Raw genomic sequence first — 22564 nt, forward strand, 5'->3', positions numbered from 1 at the left:
GCTGGAGAGCATCGTCGATCACGTCTGAGGGGAAATTGCGATCTTTCAAGAAGGAGACCATCTGGGTTGTTCGGTATTGGAATTGATCCTCCTGGGAGCAGATCCTCCTGGGGCGAAGGCGAAAGAATTGGGAATATGGGATGGCGTTTTTACAGAGGGCAGGGTGGGAAGAGATATAATCTAGGTAGCTGTGGGAGTCAGTCAGTTTATAGTATACGCCTGTGTTGAGTCGGTCATCCGAGATAGAGATGGAGAGATCTAGGAAGGGGAGGGAGGAGTCTGAGACGGTCCACGTAAATTTGAGGAAGGTGTTAGTAAAGTGGATGAACTGTTCAACCTTCTCGTGCGAGCACGAGGTAGCGCCGATACAGTCATAAAGCGGAAGAAAAGGTGGGGGGTGGTGCCAGTGTAGCTGCAGAAGATGGACTGATGTTGCAATGATGTTGCCAGGTATGGAAGGTTTGAGTTATAAAGAAAGGCTGGATAGGGTGGGACTTCTTCCACTGGAGCGTAGGAGGTTCTCATGTGACCTGATAGAAGTTTATAAAATAATGAGAGGCTTAGATAGAGTTAATGGTAGTTGTCTTTTCCCTAGGACAGGGGATTTCAAGGCTAGGGGGCACATTTTTAAGGTGAGAAGAGAGAGATTTAAAAAAGACATGAGGGAAACTTTTTACACAGAGGGTGGCTCATATGTGGAATGAGCTTCCTGAGAAAGTGGTGGATGCAGGTATAATTACAACGTTTAAAAGATATTTGGATAAGTGCATGAACAGGAAAGGTTTGGAGGGATATGGGCCAGGAGTAGGCAAGTGGGACTAGTTCAGTTTAGGAATATGTTTGGCATAGACTGATTGGACCAAAGGGTCTGTTTCCATGCTGTGTGGCTCTACGACTATGTACAAGCTGAAGTTCTGCAGCAAGTACTATTAAGAAAGGCAAATGCACTAGAACAGAAACCAAAGAGTGTACAACAATCCAAAGTAGGTCTTAAATTTTGCATTCTATTCAATGCAACATACCACCCAAATTTATGTCACATTTATTGAAAGTATTTGTTTGTTGAAATTCCTTGTTTACACTGAAAATACACTTCAAAAACTCCACTGAAGGGCTTTGTCTCCAAGAAGCCAAATGCTTGTGCAATAACCGCACAGAGGCCAGTATCCCAACACCAAGTCACCCTTTATTTACTTGTGCACAGTAACTACACCTGTGGCCAGCTATTACGGCATCAGTCCCTTGAACAAAGGAGATTCTATATCTCCTAGTTATATATTTTTTAAAAACAGCTCAGTAAAAGAAAAGAATAAAAACCAAACTCACAAAAACAAAGAAGAAAAACAGAAGGCAATATCTTCCACTCCAGATAACCTATTTAACCAACAGCAATACACTGGCTGTGGCACCAGCAAGCTTGGAGTTAGCCCCTTGAACAGAGGAGATTCTATATCTCCTGTTTTTTTTTATTTTATTAAACAGTACAGTTTACAAAGCACTGCTGTCTCACAGCACCAGGGTCCCAGGTTTGATTCTAGCCATGGACAACTGTCTGTGTGGAGTTTGCACATTCTCCCCATATCTGCATGTGTTTCCCCCACAATCCCACAATATGCAGGTCAGGTGGATTGGCCAGACTAAATTGCCCATAGTGTTAGGTGCATTAGTCAGAGGGAAATGGGTCTGGGTGGGTTACTCTTCGGAGCGTCGGTGTGGACTGGTTGGGCCGAATGGCCTTTTTCCAGGCTGCAGGGAATCTAGTTCAAATCTAATTCTAATTCATATAAACAATTAACATTAACAGCTGTATACAGCAAAACAGCAATTTACAGGGGAGAGGGGCGACAAATCCCCACCTTTCAACCAGTTTTCAGGGAAATGAGGATAAACTTCAAATCCCATTTCCTGGTTATAGTGGTCAGCCAGGACTTTCATGATTGGCCCAGGTTAACAATCTCAACTAAGGACGTCACAGTCAACAAGGTCGATCTGGTTCCAAACACTACAACTCGTGTTTACCAGGTTACTCAGGACCAGCTAAATTGCTTTAAAGAAGAAGCAGACAATACCAGGACTTGCTTTTTGAAACAGCATTCAAGAAAAATAAGGTATAATTATTGCTGGAAACACAGCAGCCCAAAATTTACTATAAAGAAATGACAATGTTTCTCACAGTATTGATTGTTATTTATGATAGAGATTTATCAAACAAACATATACTATAACTTTTCTTCAAGTGAGTGAAGATGAGATCAAAAAGCTGAAAGTCCCTGATCAAGATGTAGTGAGCTGCCATAAACCACATGGAAACAATACCTTGTCAGCTGGTTCCCCCCTCAAATGTATGAATGGGGAAGTTCCTCTATGCATTGTACATACAGACTAAACTGGTTTCAAAGTTAAAATTTCTTCACTTTCAGTTTAAATACTCTTTTTAATAAGTCTTAATTACTGTTGTGCATGTTCTGGATTTTTGAAATGTTATTTAAACATCGAAACATAGAAGGTAGGAGATGGAGGAGGACATTCAGTCCTTTGAGTCTGCTCTGTCATTCATCATGATTATGGCTGATCGTCCAACTCAATAGCCTAGTGCGACTTTCTCCCCATAACCTTTGGTCCCATTCACCGCAAGTGCTATATCTAGCCGCCTCTTCAATACATTCAATATTTTGGCATCAACTACTCCATGATAATGAATTCTAGAGGCTCACCACTCGCTGGGTGAAGAAATGTGGTCTCATCTCCGTCCGAATTTGGTCAACCCCAAATCCTCAGACTGTGACCATTGTTTCTGGATGCACCCATCATCGTGAACATTCTCCCCGCATAGTCCTGTTAGAATTTTATAAGTCTCTGTGAGATCCCCCTCATTTGTCTGAACTCCAGCAAAAACAATCCTAACCTAGTCAATCTCTCCTCGTAAGTCAGTCCCGCCATGCCCGAAATCAGCCTGGTAAACCTTTGCTGCACTCCCTCAAAAGCAACAACATCCTTTCTCAGAAGAGGAGAACAAAACTGCACACAATATTCTCGGCATGGCCTCACCAAGGCCCTGTATAACTGCAGCAACATATCCCTGCTCCAGTACTCAAAACCTCTCAGACTGAAGGCCAACATACCATTTGCCTACTTTATTACCTGCTCTACTTGCATGCTTACATTCAGCAACTGATGTACAAGGACACCCAAGTCCTGCTGCACACTCCCCTCTTCCAATTTAGAGCCATTCAGGTCGTAATCTGCCTTCTTGTTTCTGCTTCCAAAGTGAATAACCTCGTATTTATCTAAATTATATTGAATCTGCCATTGATTTGCCCACTCACTCAACCTGACCAGATCATGCTGAAGGACCTCTAAATCCTCGTCACAGTTCACCCTCCCCACCCAACTTGGTGTCATCTGCAAACTTTGGGATGTTCCCTCATCCAAATCATTGTAAATATATATTTACATGGCAGTATGATGGCTCAGTGGTTAGCACTGTTGCCTCACAGTGCCAGGGACCCAAGTTCGATTCCAGCCTCGGGTGACTGTCTGTGTGGAGTTTGCACATGCTCCCCGTATCTGCGTGGGTTTTCTCCGGGTACTCCGGTTTCCTCCCACAGTCCAAAGATGTGCAGGTCAGATAGTGTTAGGTGCATTAGTCAGGCGTAAATATAGTGTAGGGGACTGAGTCTGGGTGGGTTACTCTTCGGAGGGTCGGTATGGATTTGTTGGGCTGAAGGGTCTGTTTCCATATTATAGGGAATCTAATCTAATCTAAATAGCTAGAGTCCTAGCATCAATCCCTGTGGCACCCCACTAGTTACTGCCTGCGAATTTGAAAAGGACCCATTAATTCCTACCCTTTGTTTCCTCTCAACCAACCAGTTTTCTATCCATCTCAATAATCTCCCCCAATCCCATGTGCTTTAATCGTGCATAATAACCTCTTATTCCAGGACTTCGTCATACGCTTTCCGAAAGTCCAAATATACTACATCAACTGACTCCACCTTGTCAACTCTATTAGTTACATCTTCATTAATCCCAACAGGTTTGTCAAGCATGAGTTCCCCTTCATAAATCCATGCTGACTCCATCTGATTCCGCCACAGCTTTCTAAACGCTATAAAGTCCTTGATAATGGTTTCGAGAATTTTCCCCAATACGGATGTCTGGTCTATAATTCCCTGGTTTCTCTCTACCTCACTTTTTGAATATTGGAGTAACATTAGTTACCCTCCAATCTGCAGGGACTCTCTCAGAGTCCATAGAATCCTGGAAGATGACCACCAATGCATCCACTATTTCCACAGCCACTTCCTTAAGTACTGAGATGTAGATTATCAGGGCCTGGGGATTTATCGGCTTTCAATTCCCGCAGTTGTCCCAGCACCATTTCTCTACGAATATTGATCTCCTTCAGTTATTCCCTATCACTACATCTTGCAGTCTTCAACATTTCTAGTATCTGATTTGTGTCCTCTTTTGTGAAGACAGAGCTAAAATATGTATTCAGTTGCTCAGCCATTTACTCCCAGTATGAGCATTGTTGCCAGTGCCAGCAGTTATTATCTATCTGTATTCGCCCTTGATGGAGTGACGTTTAGCTAATGATACAGATTGTGGGTATAGTTAGGAACTTCCAGGACTTTGATTCACAACAAGGAAAGGATGGCTATATATTTCCAAGTCAGAATGAACTGTGTTTTGGAGGGGGAACCTGCAGGCAGTTCTGTTTTCATGCACTTGCTATATATGTTCTTCTAGGCCACAGATTTGGAAGATGCAGTCATAAATGCCTTGGCAAATTGCTACATTGCAACATGTCCATAGTATACACTGCAGCCATTGTGCACCAGTACAGAAAATGATGCTTATCCTATCACTTGCTTTGACATGGATGTTGTCAGCTTCTTCCTGTTTCTCATATTGCAGTTATCCAGGCAAATGAAAAGTATTCCATTACCTGTGCCCCAGAGATGGTCACTAGCAGAACAATACCTAGCCTCAAACCTTCTCGTGCAGGTGTTGACTTGATGGAAATTTAAGTGTACAGAATAGAGAACAGGTTAGAGAAAGATAGATCAGGAAATAAACTATTTCTGTTGGTTGGGGAATCTATGAGAGTTACAGTCAAAATATTAACAGGAAAAGACAAAGTAGATAAAGATAAACTATTTGCACTGATTGGGGATTCTAGAACGAGGGGCATAATCTAAGAATTAGGGACAGACCATTCAGGAGAGATTTTAGGAAGCACTCCTACACACAGAGTAGGGAGCTGTATGGAACTCTCTTCCTCAAACGACAGTGGATGCTGAACTAGTTGTTAATTTTAAATCTGAGCTAGATAGTTTTTTATAAACAAAGGTATTAAGGGATATAGGAGTTAGGGCACAGATCAGCCATGATCTCATTGAATGGCAGAACAGGCTCAAGGGGTTGAACAACCTGTTCTTATGAGAGGGGAACAAATGCAAAAACTTAAAAACAAAGTCTTCAGGATTGAGCTTAGAAAATACATCTACAAGCAAGTAGGTAGCAGTTTAAAACTCTCCTCTGTAAAAGCAGTTAATACTCGGTCAATTGTTAATTTTACATCTTAGATTGACATATTTATGTCAACCAAATATATTAAAGGACAAGGGCCAAGATGTGGGTGGAGGGGTTTAGGTCACAGATGAATCATGATGTCGAAAAATAACAAAACATAGCTAAAATACCTACTCCCACGTATTTGTACGTTCCAGTATTTAGTGAGTTAGTTTAGCTCAACCGTGACAATAACTCAAAGCAGAACGATAAACTATTGACACATTGCACAAAAGAAAATAATTTCCGTTATGAATGGGAGTGCAATGAATATAACTCTCACAGATGTCTGGTTTAACCAGCACAAAGAAATGCCCTATCATCTATTTAACTTTAGTTTCTGGAGCAGAATTCCTGAACAGGAATCAGACTGGTCGCTTCCATATGGCACATCATTAATCTAATGCAAAAATATCAAGATTAAATCCCTCAGCAAATCCTAAAATTGGAATATGTATTTCAGCCACGTAGCTGAGGATGTAAAAATGTTTACAGATTTCAAAGTTTGCTTTCAACATAAAAATAACTCTCACTTACTTCTGAACTTTTGGATATTTCATTTCTGCTATTGCATTTGTGGAGTCCATTTGCTTCTCTTTTAAATGCCGTGGCCACATGTTGTCCACCCAATCCACCAGGTCCACCTGAAACAAACAAACATTGAACATCTGTAGAAATTAGTAAATTAAAAAAAATCATGTCAGCTCCAGAAGCATCGACATCTGTCAAAATTCACATCGATGTGCTCCATTCATCTTCGGTTTATAAATGATTCGAGTATGGCTGATCTCCACCATTCACACAAAAATTACATATCATTCAACTCAAAAGGTAAGCAGATTTGTCAACTTTAGCAAGAATAGAATGCTTATACACATTTTGACCGGCAGTGAATTAATTACAGCAGGATGTCAGTTTTATTCAGGGTTGTTTTCATACAGCAATGCGCCTTTAGAGTAAATATCACCCAAGTAATAAATACGTCCATGATACCCGTCTTTTATGTTGGATATTTATTAGCTATGCTCATTGCCATTACGTTAAAGAAGCTTTTAAAATTAAAAAATCAATCTTGCAGATATGCAAAGCATTTCATTTTGGAAATTCTGAAAAATGCTGTTAAGTAATAAGAAAAAACATCTAAGTTAGAATGGAATAGAATTGAATAGAATCCCTACAGTGTGGAAATAGGCTCTTTGGCCCAACAAGTCCACACTGAACCTCCAAAATGTAACCTATCCAGACCTATTCTCCTGTCCTATTACTCTACATTTACCCTGACTAATACGCCTAACCTAATACCCCTGAACACTATGGGCAATTTAGCTTGGCCAATCCACCCTAACCTGCATATCTTTGGACTGTGGGAGGAAACTGGAGTGCCTGGAGGAAACCCACGCAGACACAGGGAGAATGAGCAAACTCCACAGTGACAGTGGCCAGAGGCTGGAATCGAATCTGGGTCCCTAACACTGTGAGGCAGCAGTGCTAACCACTGAGCCACCGTGTTGCCCAGAGAAAGCACATTACATACATAGGCTTTGAAAACCAAAGTTGATACTGTCAGCAACAAACATTTACACAGGCAAAAGTTTCCAACAGGGTTCAGTGGATAATGAACAGGAACAAGCAACTTAATTAATTGTCCACTTCAAAATAAAGAAATATACAAGACAATTACAACACCTCAGAACCATCAAGCCACCTAACCATGCAAGATCTAGGCAGAAATTTTTTTGCCCACTGGTTACCAATTCATTCATCAGATGCAATCCCATTAAAGTTTTAAGACACCAAATTCTGTTCATGCCAAGTGCTTCAAAAACAATTAAACTCATTCCCCAAGCACAGAACCCTCAAATTTGGGGAAAAGCACCAACCATCATTTAAGTTTACTGCATTCATTAAGTTTAAAAACATTAGTATCCTGACTCTCAATAACAAGAAAAAAAAGGCAATATTTTGTGCATCAGAATCTTGGAATTTCTAATCTAACATTGCTGTGGGAGCATCATTGCTCAAAGTACTACAGTGATTCAAACGCTCAATGCCGCAGATGAGAATGATCAGTTAAAATTATCTACTTAAAAAATACAAAATAAAAACTTGAAAACAAAATTTTTGAACAAAACTGAGCTTAATAGCTACCAGTGCCACTTAGAGACCAAAATGGAATCTGCTCCGAGCACACTTTTGCCATGAATCACACTGATGTTAACACATACAGAGAATACCTGTCAAAGGATACAGGTTGAAACATTGATTGAACACTAATGCCACCACTTTAGAGTTTGAACTATTTTCTATTCGACTTATTCAGGAATGTCATTACACAATGTTGGTACAGGTGGGATTTGAGCCAGGCCTCCTTATCCAGAGGTAGAGACATTACCACTGCACCACAACAGGCTAATATTTGGAAGTACCAGGCTACACCCTCTCTTAAATCTCACACAGTTGAGTACAAGCTAAGCAGCACAAAACAGGTGCATCTCTTACTATTTAAAGTCATCATCAAGATTTATTACTTGCTACTTTCTTCTGGCTGTTGGTACGAATTGACGTGTTAAGTGTTTTTCATTGTTGTCTCAAATTATAACAAAGTCTTACAACAATGGAGAGGTAGTGATATGGTAGACAGTGAACATTTTGTTGAATTCAAGGTTTCTGGAGCAATCAGTTGCTCCCAGATGTTTGCACTAAGTAAGGCTTCTCCTTGAACAACACATGGCTGGGAGAACAGGAGGAAGAGGACAAGTTGCTATAAGGGGAGCAGGGTTATCAATAAGTCAGAAGCGGGGATATCCATTGATGATGCATGATGCGTAGCATCAGTCATGACTCTGCAGATATTGAAGTAATCCATGTACATTTCCAACAGGACGACCTGGAATACATTAGGGATTGGTGCGATAAGTAGCAAGTAACATGCGTGCCACGTAAGTCCCAAGCATGACCATCTCCAGCAAGAACGTCCCTTTGACATTCAATCCCTCTATTATCCTGGAGAACTGCTTGTCACTAGAAACTGAACTGAACCAGCCATATAAATACTGCATCTTCAAGAGCTACTGAGTCTAAGAATTCTGCTGCAAGTAACTCATCTGTCTTCTCAAAGCCTGTCCATCAGCTACAAGTCAGGAGTCTGATGGAATACTCTCCACTTGTCAGGGTGAGTGCAGCTCCAGTAACATTTTGGAGAAGGCAGTGGTAATATCCAGACGCCTAGGCTAATATTCTGAGAATGTGTGCTTGAATCCCATCACGGCAGATGATGAAAGCTGAATTCAATAAAAGTCTGTAATAAAATGCTAGCCTAATAGCATGCATGTAACCACTGTTGATCATTGTAAAAACCCATCTGAATCACTGATGTGCTTTAGGGAAGGAAATCTGCCATCCTTATTTGGTCTGATCTACATGTGATTCCAATGTGGTTGATAACTAATTGTCCTCTGGACAACTAGGGATGGGCAATAAACGCTGGCCTAGAATTAAAGAATAAACAAAATGCTGTTCTACATCTTAGCATCATTTCACTATGCCAACTTAATTTCTGCATTTGATCGTCTTGATTTCTGAGCCAACGGCAATTGCCATAACATTGTCACCTCACTTTCAAACTGTAACCCCTGCTACTTGTTTGGTGAACCCGCTTTTCTCCAGTCTTCTGACTCGTGGAAAAATACTCAAATTTGAACCTTTTGTAAGTATAGACAATCTAGCTAAAAACACAAAAAATGGACTATAAAAGCTTCTATAGGTATGTAAAACTGAGACATCTGGCTAAAACAAATGTGAGCCCATGAAAGTCAGAGTAAGAGCATTTATATTCATTCAAAAAATCTCCTACATTTGAAGATCCAAGTGACTAAGAAGAATGATTTGAAGGAAATTAGTATTAGTAAGAAGTTTGTATTGGAGATATTAATTGGGCTGAAAGTTGATAAATCTCAAGAATCCCATCGTTTTCATCCCAGTGTTGAAAGAGGTGATTGTGGATTAGTCAATGTGTTGGCAGTTGCCTTCTAAAATTACATATATTTTGGATTGATTCCTTGAAACAGAAGATGCCAAATGTCACCCTGCTATTTAAGAGGGAAGGGAGCAAGACAGAATCAGTACACTAAGACCTCTTAGCCTTACATCAGTAGTAGGGAAAATGTTAGATTTTTTTTTAAAGAATAATATAGACATCTGATTAGGCTTAGTCTGCATGGATTTGTGAATAAGAAATCATGTTGACAAACTTGGAGTTTTTTGAAGATGCTACTAACAAGGTTGATAAGGTAAAGCCAGTGAACATTAAATATTTAGATTTTCAGAATGCTTTTGATAAAACCTCTCACAGAAGACTGGTTTGAAAAATTAAAGCACATGGGATGCATACTGGCAAACACAACAAACAGTATTAGAATAAATGGGTCAATCTTATATTGAGTTGAAAATGTGTTGCTGGAAAAGCGCAGCAGGTCAGGCAGCATCCAAGGAGCAAGAGAATCGATGTTTTGGGCAAGAGCCCTTCTTCAGGCATGCCAATCTCATATTGGCATGCTGCGACTTGTGGGGTACCATAACGATTAGTATTTGGACCCCAACTGTTCACAATATATATATTAATGATTCGGAGGTAGCCACCAAACACAGTATTTCCAAATACATGGATAATAGGAAGTTAGTGAGAATGTGTGTTGTGAGAAAGATGTAAAGCCCTTCAGAAAGATTTAGACAAGCTCAGTGATTGGTTAAGAATATATCAGACGGAATATAACATGGAAACATGTGACGTTATCTACTTTTGTAGAAAAAAAATGCATCTCTTAAATGGGAAGGGTTGGAAAGGGTAGATGTACAAAGAGATCTAAGTGTCCTTGTCAATAAGTCACTGAAGACTTATAATCAGATGCACCAAGCTATTAGGAAGGCTAATGGAATGTTGGCTTCTATTGCAAGATGATTTCAATGCAGGAGTAATGAAGTTTTGTTTTCACTGTATTGGAGCTTGGTTAGACTACGCCTGGAGTACTGTGTGCAGTCTTGGTCTGCTTATCTCAGAAATATATTGTTGACATAGAGGGAGTGAAATGAAGGTTCACTAGATATGTTCCCAGGATGAAAGGACTGTAGGTGTGAAGAGAGACTGAGTAAACTGGGTCAGTATTTGAGTTTTGAAGAATGGAGAGGTGATCTCATTGAAATCTACAAAATACTTAAAACGGGATAGTAGACATGGTAGATGCAACTAAAATGTTTCTCTTGGTTGCAGAGTCTAAAACCAGGGTACCATGTTAAAAGTAAGGAGAGTGTCACTTAGGTCATAGAGTCATAGAGATGTACAGCATGGAAACAGACCCTTCGGTCCAACCCATCCATGCCGACCAGGTAGCCCAACCCAATCTAGTTCCACCTACCAGCATCCGGCCCATATCCTTCCAAACCCTTCCTACTCATATACCATCCAGATGCCTCTTAAATGTTGCAATTGTACCAGCTTCCACCGCTTCCTCTGGCAGCTCATTCCATACACATACCATCCTCCGTGAAAAAGTTGCTCCTTAGGTCTCTTTTATATCTTTCCCCTCTCACCCTAAACCTATGCCTCTAGTCCTGGGCTCCACCACCCCAAGGAAAAGACTTTGTCTATTTACCCTATCCATGCCCTTCATAATTTTGTAAACCTCTATAAGGTCACCTCTCAGCTCTAACGCTCCAGGGAAAACAGCCCCAGCCTGTTCAGCCTCTCCCTGGAGCTCAAATCCTCCAACCCTTGTAAATCTTTTCTGAACCATTTCAAGTTTCACAACATCTTTCCAACAGGAAAGAGACCAGAATTGCATGCAATATTCCAACAGTGGCCTAACCAATGTCCTGTACAGCTGCAACATGACCTCCCAACTCCTGTACTCAATACTCTGAACAATAAAAGAAAGAAACAATAAAACGCCTTCTTCACTATCCTATCAACCTGCAACTCCATTTTCAATGAGCTATGAACCTGCACTCCAAGATCTCTTTGTTCAGCAACACTCCCTTGGACCTTACCATTAAGTGTATAAGTCCTGCTTAAATTTGCTTTCAAGAGCTGTTTTACACAGAGTTACAAACCTTTGGAATTCTCTACCCCAAAGGGTTGTGCAGGCTCAGTCTTTGAGTATGTCTTAAGGCAGAGATATATAGATTTTTGATTATTAGTGGTGTACAGGGTTATGGGGAATGGGATAAGTAAAAAGACTAGACAATCTGCATTGCCTACTCCTGTACTTATGATCCTTTGTAAAGAGTCATCAACTTCCAGTTCATCCAAATAAGTAGCATTAGGCCACACAAGAAATTCATTTCTATGACTGAGCTGCCATTTCATACAGAAAAATGACATCAAGAACTTCAAACTTAGGACAAAAGAAACTGAAGATTACAAAATGTTTAAAGTAATTTTGGGCTCCTATAGTGTGATGATGATGCTCCTTTAACAAGGTTGCGCTGTCCTTTTTTTAATAAAATATTGTACAAGGCCAGGTTGCCGAGATGTTTGGCGTGGATGGGTTTCAGGGCCAATTTCATTATAACTAACAGATACTACCTCAGGAAAAAGGCTTTCAGGTTTTGAAAAAACACAAACAATTAAAAGATAGTGGCTGGCTCTCCCTGCTTGTCTTTTCTCTTGCAAATGAATTCTGTTTTGTATAAAACTAAGTGGTTGGGCCAGCTGCATCCCTCCTGGAGTACCCGCCTTACACCTGCTTAAAACAACGAGCAAAGTTAAGGTTGGGGGTACTTTCTTGAAATGATTTGAGGGGGTCTGGCCTGTTTGAGGGCTCTTTGCAGGATTTGTTCTACAGTTCCAAATTGGGATGAGAGTTGTTGGACTCGAAGGGAGCGAGTGGTAGGTGTTAGTGTCTTTTGTTCCAGGTGCTGAATATGGTTGGTTTAAACAATGCCTAGCGTAGTAATGGTTCTTTCAGTCACTACGAATTTTCTGGGGGTGGAAGAAGTAACTTTTGGAGCCTTAGAAAAGGTAAATAAAGCCAAGCTGCTAGAATTAGCAGACAATCTGGAGTTGGAGCTGCCTTCTTCCATAATTACTACTGTAGCTCAGCATTTAAATTTGCTGGAAACACCATTAGAATCTTTGCAGATGGCTAAAGTTCGATTGAAAATGAAGCAGCTTGAGTTAGAGGCAAAAGAGAGGGAAAGGGCAACAGAAATGAAAGAGATTGAATTACGATTACAAGCAGAAGAAAGAGAAAAAGAACAAATCACTTTAGCAGAACAAAAAGACAGAAAGAGAGAGAGAAAGAAGAACGAGAGGAAAGGAAGAAAGGGAGTTTTAACTTCAGAAATTGGCACTTAGACAGGAAAATCAGTTCTAAAGGATAGAGATGAAGGCTGAAGGTAAGCTTAGTGAGGGAGAGAGTGAGGATGAGCAAACCCATGACAGCCAAAGGCCTGGTGAGAATCTGTTTAAATTTATTCAAGCATTGCCTAAATTTAATGAGAATGATGTGGAAATCTATTTCATCTCATTTGAAAAGATGGCTAACAAATGCAGTGACCAGTGACCATGTGGGTTTTGCTGATCTAAACAGAACTTATAGGTCGAGCTACTGAGGTTTGCATGGCTCCTGAAATATTCACTGTACACCTGCTCAAAACAACTCAAAAAATTAAGGTCCGAGCCACCTTCTTGAAGCGTTTTGATGGGGTCTGGCCCTGTCCATAAGAATAGACAGGACAGGATCAGTATGTTCCTATTATCTTATGTTCAGAGTTTCACTATACTCCTGTAAAAAAAACAAGCTGAAAGTAACAGGTTTTAAACTTCCTGCTTGGATAATGGTTCTTACATGAAAATCTATTGACTGCACTGCAATTTCCACAGAGAGGAAAGGTATCTCATCACAAAGACAAAGATTTTTCAAACAGTCATGGTGACCACTTAAATTATGTTCAACTGGGTCCTTCAGAATCGATTCCCTAGGTTCAATCTCTGCTCTGCAAACTCACTGATCTTCACCAAATAAGACACATTTGACCACAAGACGATATGAAATAGGAACAGAAATAGTCCGTTTGGCCGATCAAGTCTGCTCTGCCATTCAATAGGATTATGGCTAATCCGATATTCCTCATATTCACTTTCCTGCTTCTTCCTCCCTTTACCAATGATTCCTCTACCGATCAAGAGCATATCTATCTCAGCATCAAATATACACGACGTTACACTTTTTGACTCAGCCACCCTAAGTTGGACAAAAAGAGAAAGAAAGAAATTGCTTGTCATTTTGATTCATAATCACTATTTAGCTGATAACTAAGCTGGGCTGTGATTCCTTCCATGTGGTCACAAATCAAGCTCGATGACTGAGCAATATACAGTAAGCAAATCCTATGGAAACACTGTACTCTATAAGAATCAAGTGAGGTGAAAGAAGTGAGTTGTGAAGTAGCCAAGGGATTTTTGAAATACATCTGCCATAAAACTGAGCACCCAGAGATAACCTGGAACACAAGAAGACTAAATGTTTATACATTAGTGCATTTACTGCTAACTGCAGTAACTGCTTTTGTGACACCCTATCAGCGGAGTGGAGACTGGGGGAATGGAGCTGGGAGTAGGGGGAGCTCAGCAGTTTGGAAGATCAGGACAACAGAAATGCAAGCAGATCCAGACTGCTCTGGGCCTAGGTGCACATTGCTGCCTGGAAGGTTTCAGAAATAAGATTAGGTCATTATCACTAAAATATCCTGACGATAAAGGTTCTGTCACAGTGGTGTGTGCCATCAGCAGCAGTATCTGAAATGCATAGGTGATGTCGGAGAAATTTGCCCAATAGGTTAGAGATCACAAAACACAGCTTGAAGTGAAATTGACAAGCAGTTTATTGCAAGTGATATTACTGGAAGAAAAACATACCAGCTGGCACAGCAATGACAGTTTGTACAGGTCGATCAAATTTCTCTTTCCAGAGCTGAGGATGAGACCAGTTTTATAGTAATGCTGCACAATGGCACTGGTTAAGAAATGGGAGGCCACAATGTATCTGGAAATGGAGTAATCTAGTTGCAAGGAAGCTAATTGGAAAACAGTTACCGGATGAATGTCCTGTTCCTTCACACAATGCAACACCCTGACAGTATCGACGGTTCCATTCCTCTTCACAGGTCGGTGTTAGTGTCTCCTCTGAAGTGGTTAGATGCTTCCATGGTCCTGTTCCTGGAGTATGTTCTTGCTGGTGCCTCTCTGTCTGTCCTGCTCTTTGTGTGGCTTTGGTATTGCTGGGTTGTGAAACTGCCCTTGGGGCTTTGAGATATCTGTAGTGCTCTGTCATTGTCCGTGGGAGCTTAAAGTCTATTCCCTTGTCTGCGTGCTGTCTGATTTGGCTTTTGAGCTGCTTAGGAGTTCTGGGTGTTCTGGTACAGTTTGGCCAATTTTGCTTTTGTGGGCCTATCGTAGGTTAGCAAATCTTTTCCCACAGGTGACATCCATTTATGCCGGCACTTTGGCTTTGGCAACACGTACTCCATTGTACAGTACTATACCTAACTTCATTGTGGCCCACTTTACAGTCAATGAAGTACCACTGAAGTGTAGTCACTATTCTAATTGTGGAACCGAAGTTGAAGACAACAGATGGCACTTAGCAGTACGCAACTACCCACTTGGTACACAATAATGCCCTTAATCATGTACAGCAAATTATTTGTTCAAGTATAAAGCACAGCAATATATATCAGCAGCCAGAAACACATTAAGGGAAAATAGCTAGAATTAGAATTTTACATTTAAAATATCATTGGGTGCTTATAGAAACTCAAGGCATAGCATGAAATCTAGCACTTCACTCTGCATGGTGAAAAACTGCCTGCCAAATTTGTCAAATCTGACAAAGGAAGATTCCAAGAAACATATTTTTCCAGGGAGTTAGCAAATGGATTTCAGGTTTAGAACTGTAATGAAACCAGAATATTTGGAGCAGTCTGCTGCAGGGCACACAGGCTGGCAGCAAAAAGAGAATGGTGCTGAAAGATTTAGACAGCTATGACAGAAGGACGCTATTGGCTTCTGCAAAAGACTCCAGGATAGACAAAGTGAAGTTGACTTATGTTGGGAATGCTCATGGTTTTATAAATATCAGTTACATCACTAGCTGCCTGGTATTGTGCTTAAGATGGCTCTGTGAATGTGCTACTGAGCGAGGAGTTGTTCTGTTGGGCAAGCGAAGCCATAGTCGAATTGTAAGAGAATCAGTTGCCTGAAAAGGCATTTCTTGTTTAATTGTTGTCCAGCTGAAACACCAGTAAACGTGACCCCTATTGACAGGCCACATTACTGCAGGATAGGGATGTGCTGGAAAATTTAATTAAAGATAATGTCAACGAATCTACAAACCCTCATCAGTGAAAGATACTGATTAACAAGAAGCTAACAAAAAATATGAGCTAAACTCCTGGAGAATACTCCATTGCTTAGGTTTGTCATAAGCCAGAAGTCAAATTAATTATTTGCCACACAGGAGAATCATTTTGGTCTTTCTTCGATTATTTAGTTTAGATTTTTTTTAGATTAGATTACTTACAGTGTGGAAACAGGCCCTTCGGCCCAACAAGTCCACACCGACCCGCCGAAGCGGGTGTTCTTTTATAGCAAAAATGCACAAATTGGGATCAAGACCTTGAATTCATGGCTGAATACTTATTTTTCTTTTTGAGATGTATGCATAAGACAAAAATTAAAATGCTTCCTGTGTTTTCTCTCCAAATTGCTCATATAAAACCACCATAATACCCTGTATTCAATGATTTTAACTAAGCTAAAAATGTTTTTGAATTAACAAGAATAAATTGAACTGTACATCCACACAAAGTGAATCTCCATGCTCCTCATGTTCACCGTTTTCAGCTAGGTATGCATGTGCTTATTTGAAATTCGCAATAATATCCATTTATCTGGAATGTTCATACACTTGAAGCATTGTATCCCCATCAACATGCATTGTTTTCCCCCTGAAACCCCATTATTTCATCCAATTACTGGTCAATTTACACTGGTTACTTTGAGTGATCACTGAATCAGCAGATTGAAGACAAGCAAGTGACTAACTCGGTGTATTTATTATGAATCTATTTGATTTGAATTTTTCACTTACCCAAAATGCATTCAGCTCTGCATTTATGATCTAAAAAACACTCCTTTATTCATACAATCTGGATTCTGCTCAAATACAAACCCTGAATGAAGCGTTACTTTCAGGATTTGCAGCATCTATATTTTGAATTGAAATGTGGAGTGCATTTTAGAACACTGATAAAATTTCTGTTAAACATAAATACAGATTTGCAATAGCTTTGTGACAAATTATGAAACATTCTTATACTTGGAAGTGTAGAGCAAAAATGATTCCAACCGTTTTTTATGTTAGGTTCAGTGCACTAACATTAAGAAAATATAAATAATTTAGAAATAGTTGAACACAAATATTTCAATCCTGATTTTAAAAAAAAGTATGTACTAATTTTTAAGACAGTCTCTCAATTATATTGTTTGTTTCTTCATAGATTCATGTTAGACTGGATGCCATTGTCACTGATGGAGGCTAGAAGTACAGGTAGTCAGGTTATACAGGTTCACACTTTTCCCTAAAGATGTTTCTCCTGGCTGGCTTCTTTCTGGCTATTGTGTCAATGTCACCAAAGATAGCAGATGCCACAGTGTCATACCAGTAACTTTCAGCTGCCACATGAGTACTGTCATATTTAACTAACAGCTTGCCTCCTCAATGCTTGACTTCAATCCAAGCTCCCACTGTTGATTTAAAACTGAGGACATTCTTGCAACAGCAGGAGGCGGAAATTGACACAATCATAATACCTTAGTTCTGAAGGAACAAAGCGTTCAGAGAAGGTACAGAAGTTGGAATCTATTAATTGAAACGAGAATCATAGAATCATATAGAATCATAGAAACAAGCATGGGATCAGGCCATTCGGCCCACTTAGTCCACAGTGACCCTCTAGAGAGCATCCCACGCAGAACCACCACCCCTATCCTACCCCTGTAACCTTGTATTTCCCATGGCTAATCCACCTAACCTGCACATGCCTGGACACCATGGGCAATTTAGAAAGACCAATCCATCTAGCTTGAACATCTCTGGAAAGAAAACAAACAAAAAATTCTCAATGTAAATGACATCAGATGAGAATTTTGTTATTTGCAAGAATTGTAATATTGATCCTCACTCTTCACAAGTCAAGGGATCTTTTAAAATTAAAAAAAAGCACTTCTGGAGGATCTCGTATTTTCCATTTCCTCATTTGTGGATTTTAAGTTCAGAGTTCTAGGTGGGTTGCAAATTAGACAAAAAATGGTCCATCTACTTTGTACAATGAAAAAACATGGCAAATTCCATCTGTATTCTCTTGGATATAAACCATGCTTGCAGAGCTGGCATGTTGGTCTCCAATTCTATAATGCTAACTGGAACAAGGATGAATCGCAACTCTTGTACATCACTGAGCCAGTGGTCACTCCATCTGGATGAGGCTGTGCCAAAAAGCATCCCAACACAGCATACAGACCAAATTCTAATCTCTACACTCCAAGACAGGAGTGGGGCTAGAACTCTTTGCCTTCTGATTCAGAAGCAGAATCCTACCGAAGGTTTAGTTCTCCTAATTCTGAATGTTCTCCAAAACCTTGCAAGTTCTGGCCTTGTATACCCACTGTTGATCTAAGTTTCAGCTACGCAGTCACATCGTGTAAAACACACTCCCTAAAAGTCCTGCCTTTCTTTTCCACAAACCTTAAAAACCGGTCTTGAAACTTTTCTTTTCGACCAAGCTTTCAGATAATTTGAATTAATCCTTCATGACAGCCTTCAAAGCCTTATAAGTTCTTCTTCATATTTTCTCCCCCTCCTGTAAAACACCTTGAAACTTCCATGTTAAGGAAATTCTAATTTCATATAAATTATGTACAGGGCAACCCCTATATCTATGGAATCATTTTCCACGGTTTCAGCTACCCACAGTCAGAACATATTACAGGGAATGTTCCAGAACCCTGGACCAGGAGGCTGCCAGGAAGGTACATTTCCCATTTAAACAAATGGGTTCGCTCGTATCCACGGTTTCCAGGTCCTGGAAAGTATTCCCCATGGGTATAGGGGGACTACTGTATTTTTTATTCATCAGCATTAACCAACAGCCAACCTGGATATCCTGGACATTAGGTGAACAAAAAACCTGTCTTAAGACACAGTTTTGCGTAGAGATTAAACATGAACCATTGCCCCTTAACTGTATTATAGACAGATTTGGCATAGCCTAATTTTGTAATGATATAGCTGTGCATTCATAAATGGTTTCAGAAATGCCATTCCCTTTCAATGAACTTGCGACTAAAGTAACTTTCATTAAAATATCACCAAATAACAGATCTTTACTTCACAATGCATCGGATTGTGACACTTCACAGATGTTAAGAGCAATTGCTGAGTACTTACGAAGTTCTAAATGTATGGCTGCAAAGAATTTAAAATTAAATTCTTAAACTCTGCACGTCCCGAATTCATAATTAAGAACTTAGGCCCTACCTTGTTACAGATCAATATGATATTCTCAATAATATCAAATGAATAAATATAAAACACTGCACTTGGTGCAAATATCTCTGCTAATGACAATTTTCTACATATTAAATTCATTTCCAAATTTTCCACCCTGGCAAAATTCATTGACAGTGCAAAACTAAATTTAAAACCATATATCTCTCATTTTCTCTCTCTTGCAAACACAACAAACACACACAATTGAAATATAATTCAATGCACAAAAATATTTGAGCCTCAATTTTTCTCTCCTCAAAATAAAACTGCTGAAAATGAATTTTCTTCGTAACTAGCATAATTGTGCAGATAAAATCTAAATTTTATCTTTTCCCCTTATGTTTTCCCCTAAGAAGCTGGTGGGTCTTTGTAATTCTCCTTCCCAGAGAGGTGCAGAGGCAGGGTCAATGACTATTCTTGAGGAGGACATATACAAGAGGTAGCTAAACAGGTTTACGGAACTTTCACTCACAACTTAAACCTATTTATCGTTCTCAATGATTGAAATCAATTTTATTAGTAAATGAAAGAAACAGCCAGCTTATTTCTTTCAAATTCTTTCTAACAAAATCGGCTCATATTGAAGTTGTGTGAATACAAAATTGCATTAAATTTATGAAATTTAAATAAATGCATGAAATATTTCCAAAACAAAAATGAAATTGCATTGAACATAGTGTTAACAATTAACTAAGATGCAGTTATTTTAAAAATATTACTGCAGCTAACATTGCACCTTAGGTTTTAAATATTGAAAGTGAAGTGTTTCAATTTGGAGACCTAATTTCCTCAGTAGGCTCTTTTGGTTTCATTTCACTGGTGCCATTAGCACACAAATTAATTAGTGTTAAAATATTAAGACATAGAAATAATGCTATTGCCTTAAGAGATGTTAGTCTTCCAACAGAATAAATGAAGGAATTGATCGAATGCAGACATAATTTAACTGATATATGCATATAATTTTCTTACCACATTGGGCCGATGGACCAGATTCTCAAGTTTTGTATGACTGAATTCCAGGCTGATGACATTATACAGCTTCTCTCTTTCCATTTCTGGTGTTTCATAGTATTTAACCCATTGTGACATACTCATCTCAATTCCTTTCTGGGTACTCACATCCATGACATCCACAACACGGCGACTCCCTACACAAAATATGAAACAATTCTCGTCAGCTTCACTTTACTGTTTAACTTTATATACCCACATACATTGAATATGGTAAAGTGTAATATTGCATAAATGTATAGAATAAATATATTAGCCGGTAACAGCAACATGATGGAAGATGGTGGCATTGTGACGATGTCATTGGACTAGTAAACCACAGGCCCAGGCTCTGGGAACACAGATTTACAGCATCTGAAGGGATTTAAATTCAATTAATAAATCTGGAACCAAAGACCAGTCAGTGATGGTCACCATGAATCTACCATTGATTGTTGTAGAAACCTATCTAATTCATTAATGTTCTTTAAGGAAAAAACTGCCACCTTACCTGGTCTGGCCTACATACGATTTAATGGGATCCACTCTCAACTGCCCTCTGAGATTGCCTTGCAAGACACTTTAGTTTAAGGATGGGAAAGAAATGCTAACGTTATCTGCAATGTCATATCCCATCAAAGAAAAACCAGAAGTAGCAGATGTTCATTTTAAACTGCACACTTGGAGCTGATGTCAAAACATTCACATCAATTCATTCAATTCAAGCTAATTTTACATAGCCCCTTAACCTTAGGAAAAAACATAAAACTGGTGTTTACAAGGGAAGAAATCAAGTTTCTTACTCTTTTCCTCTTCATACTACTGATCCACAGTGCAAAAATATCAGTCATCTTCAGGCACATTGCCCAAGTAGCCATTTACAAGGCTCGATAGCAAGTGTTGTTACAATATTCAATTTATGGTGGGGCCTCAGAGCCAAATTCAATCTGATCTTCACCCAATATTCACACAAACATTGCTGAACAGAAATCAAGAGATCGGAACCCTTGCTCCAATTTCTGACTGTCCAATCACCACCACGTCTGAGATCAGCACACCAGTCAATCAAACTTGAATAATGTTAATTACTGAGCCAACAAGCAAATGAGTTGGCAGTTTAATGCCAGGAAAGCAGAGTGTGGCCTTACTTGTACAAATTGTTTGGCATTCCCTAAAAATTGAGTTAAAGCATTGCAGAAAGAACAACAGTGCATAAAACTTTCAATTTGCTTCATTATATTGAAGTGTGATCTGCGAAGTACAAAGCAGCATCTGGAGAAAAAAAAGAGTCAATATTTGCTTAATATAATGGCTTATCTTCCCGAAGCACGAGAGTACATTTTTGTCTTGGCCTATAGATCAACAAGCTAAGTTTCTTTATTCAATTACTGTATTCAACATGTATACATATCAAAAAATACATGATCCATGCAGAGATAGTTGCTAATCAAAACAATGTATTTTTGCTAATTTCACCTATTTAACATGTAATCCAACAAGTATATTTCAGAGAAAGCAATGATAGCAGCACTGAGTATTTATAGTGAGGTCTGAAATGACTTGCCATTAAGCCATATTTCTGTTATTGTTATTTATAACAGAGATTCAAATGAAGAAAAAGAAATCTTGGAAATGTTGAACACATTAGTCATCTGGATTCAATGGTAAAGAAAGCATTTAGCTTGAAATTACCAAATCTTGGGAAAAGCAGATATCTATAGGGTACAACTACCACACCTTACAAAATCAATTTTTAAAAAAAAGTCAAATTAGGATATATAAGAAATTCTAGTTACAATAGTTCTTTCCAGTCCTTTAATTATCCATTTAAAGACACAATTTTATGAACAAGGTATTCCCTCCCTGTAGACGATAAAATTGTAGGAACATTTATTTAACTTGCTTTTTTTACAGCCTTACAGAATTGCAACGGTGACCTTGACTTTTTTTCAAGAGAGAATAGTTATTGCCAAGGTCAATGCAATTCACTCAATCAAGCACCCTGATGTTTTTCTCTCCAACTACAAAATGACAAATAATTGCTCATTTCGGATAAAATTCAGATTGCAGAGGATGGGGAAAATGCAGCTACAAATACAATTTTATAATAAAATGTTTAAAGCAGTATCTCCAGAGGAAAAAGACAATTGTTTCTTATCGCGTAGATGCTTAATCAGAATATTAACTGGTCTGCTTTGTATTTGCAGCTTTTCATACCTTGATTTCTAACATGGACAGACTGTTATGGTTTAGTTGAATTCATTATGACTGTCCTGTTTTGAAACAGACATCTGTTACAGTTCATGAAAGTAGTTGCCCTTGGAATGCCAACTTTATATGTGGACAAGCAGGAGGCTGGAATAAGACAGCAAGCCAGGCAGCAT

The 22564-nt window shown here is 39.2% G+C and overlaps 1 protein-coding gene across 13 annotated transcripts in view; it reads right to left on the minus strand.

Moving 5' to 3' along the window:
* Positions 1–22564, minus strand: part of LOC122562672 (lysine-specific demethylase 2B) — a 218332-nt gene that overhangs the window by 116551 nt on the left and 79217 nt on the right. For all 13 annotated transcript variants that reach the window (XM_043715718.1, XM_043715717.1, XM_043715725.1 and 10 more), the window contains 2 exons: positions 20160–20338; positions 6118–6224 (listed from right to left, as the gene is read on the minus strand). In XM_043715718.1, the coding sequence (XP_043571653.1) occupies positions 6118–6224; positions 20160–20338 (286 nt within the window). The remainder of the gene's footprint in view (positions 1–6117; positions 6225–20159; positions 20339–22564) is intronic.

This window comes from Chiloscyllium plagiosum, chromosome 25, assembly GCF_004010195.1.
Source record: "Chiloscyllium plagiosum isolate BGI_BamShark_2017 chromosome 25, ASM401019v2, whole genome shotgun sequence".
Taxonomy (NCBI): Eukaryota; Metazoa; Chordata; class Chondrichthyes; order Orectolobiformes; family Hemiscylliidae; genus Chiloscyllium; species Chiloscyllium plagiosum.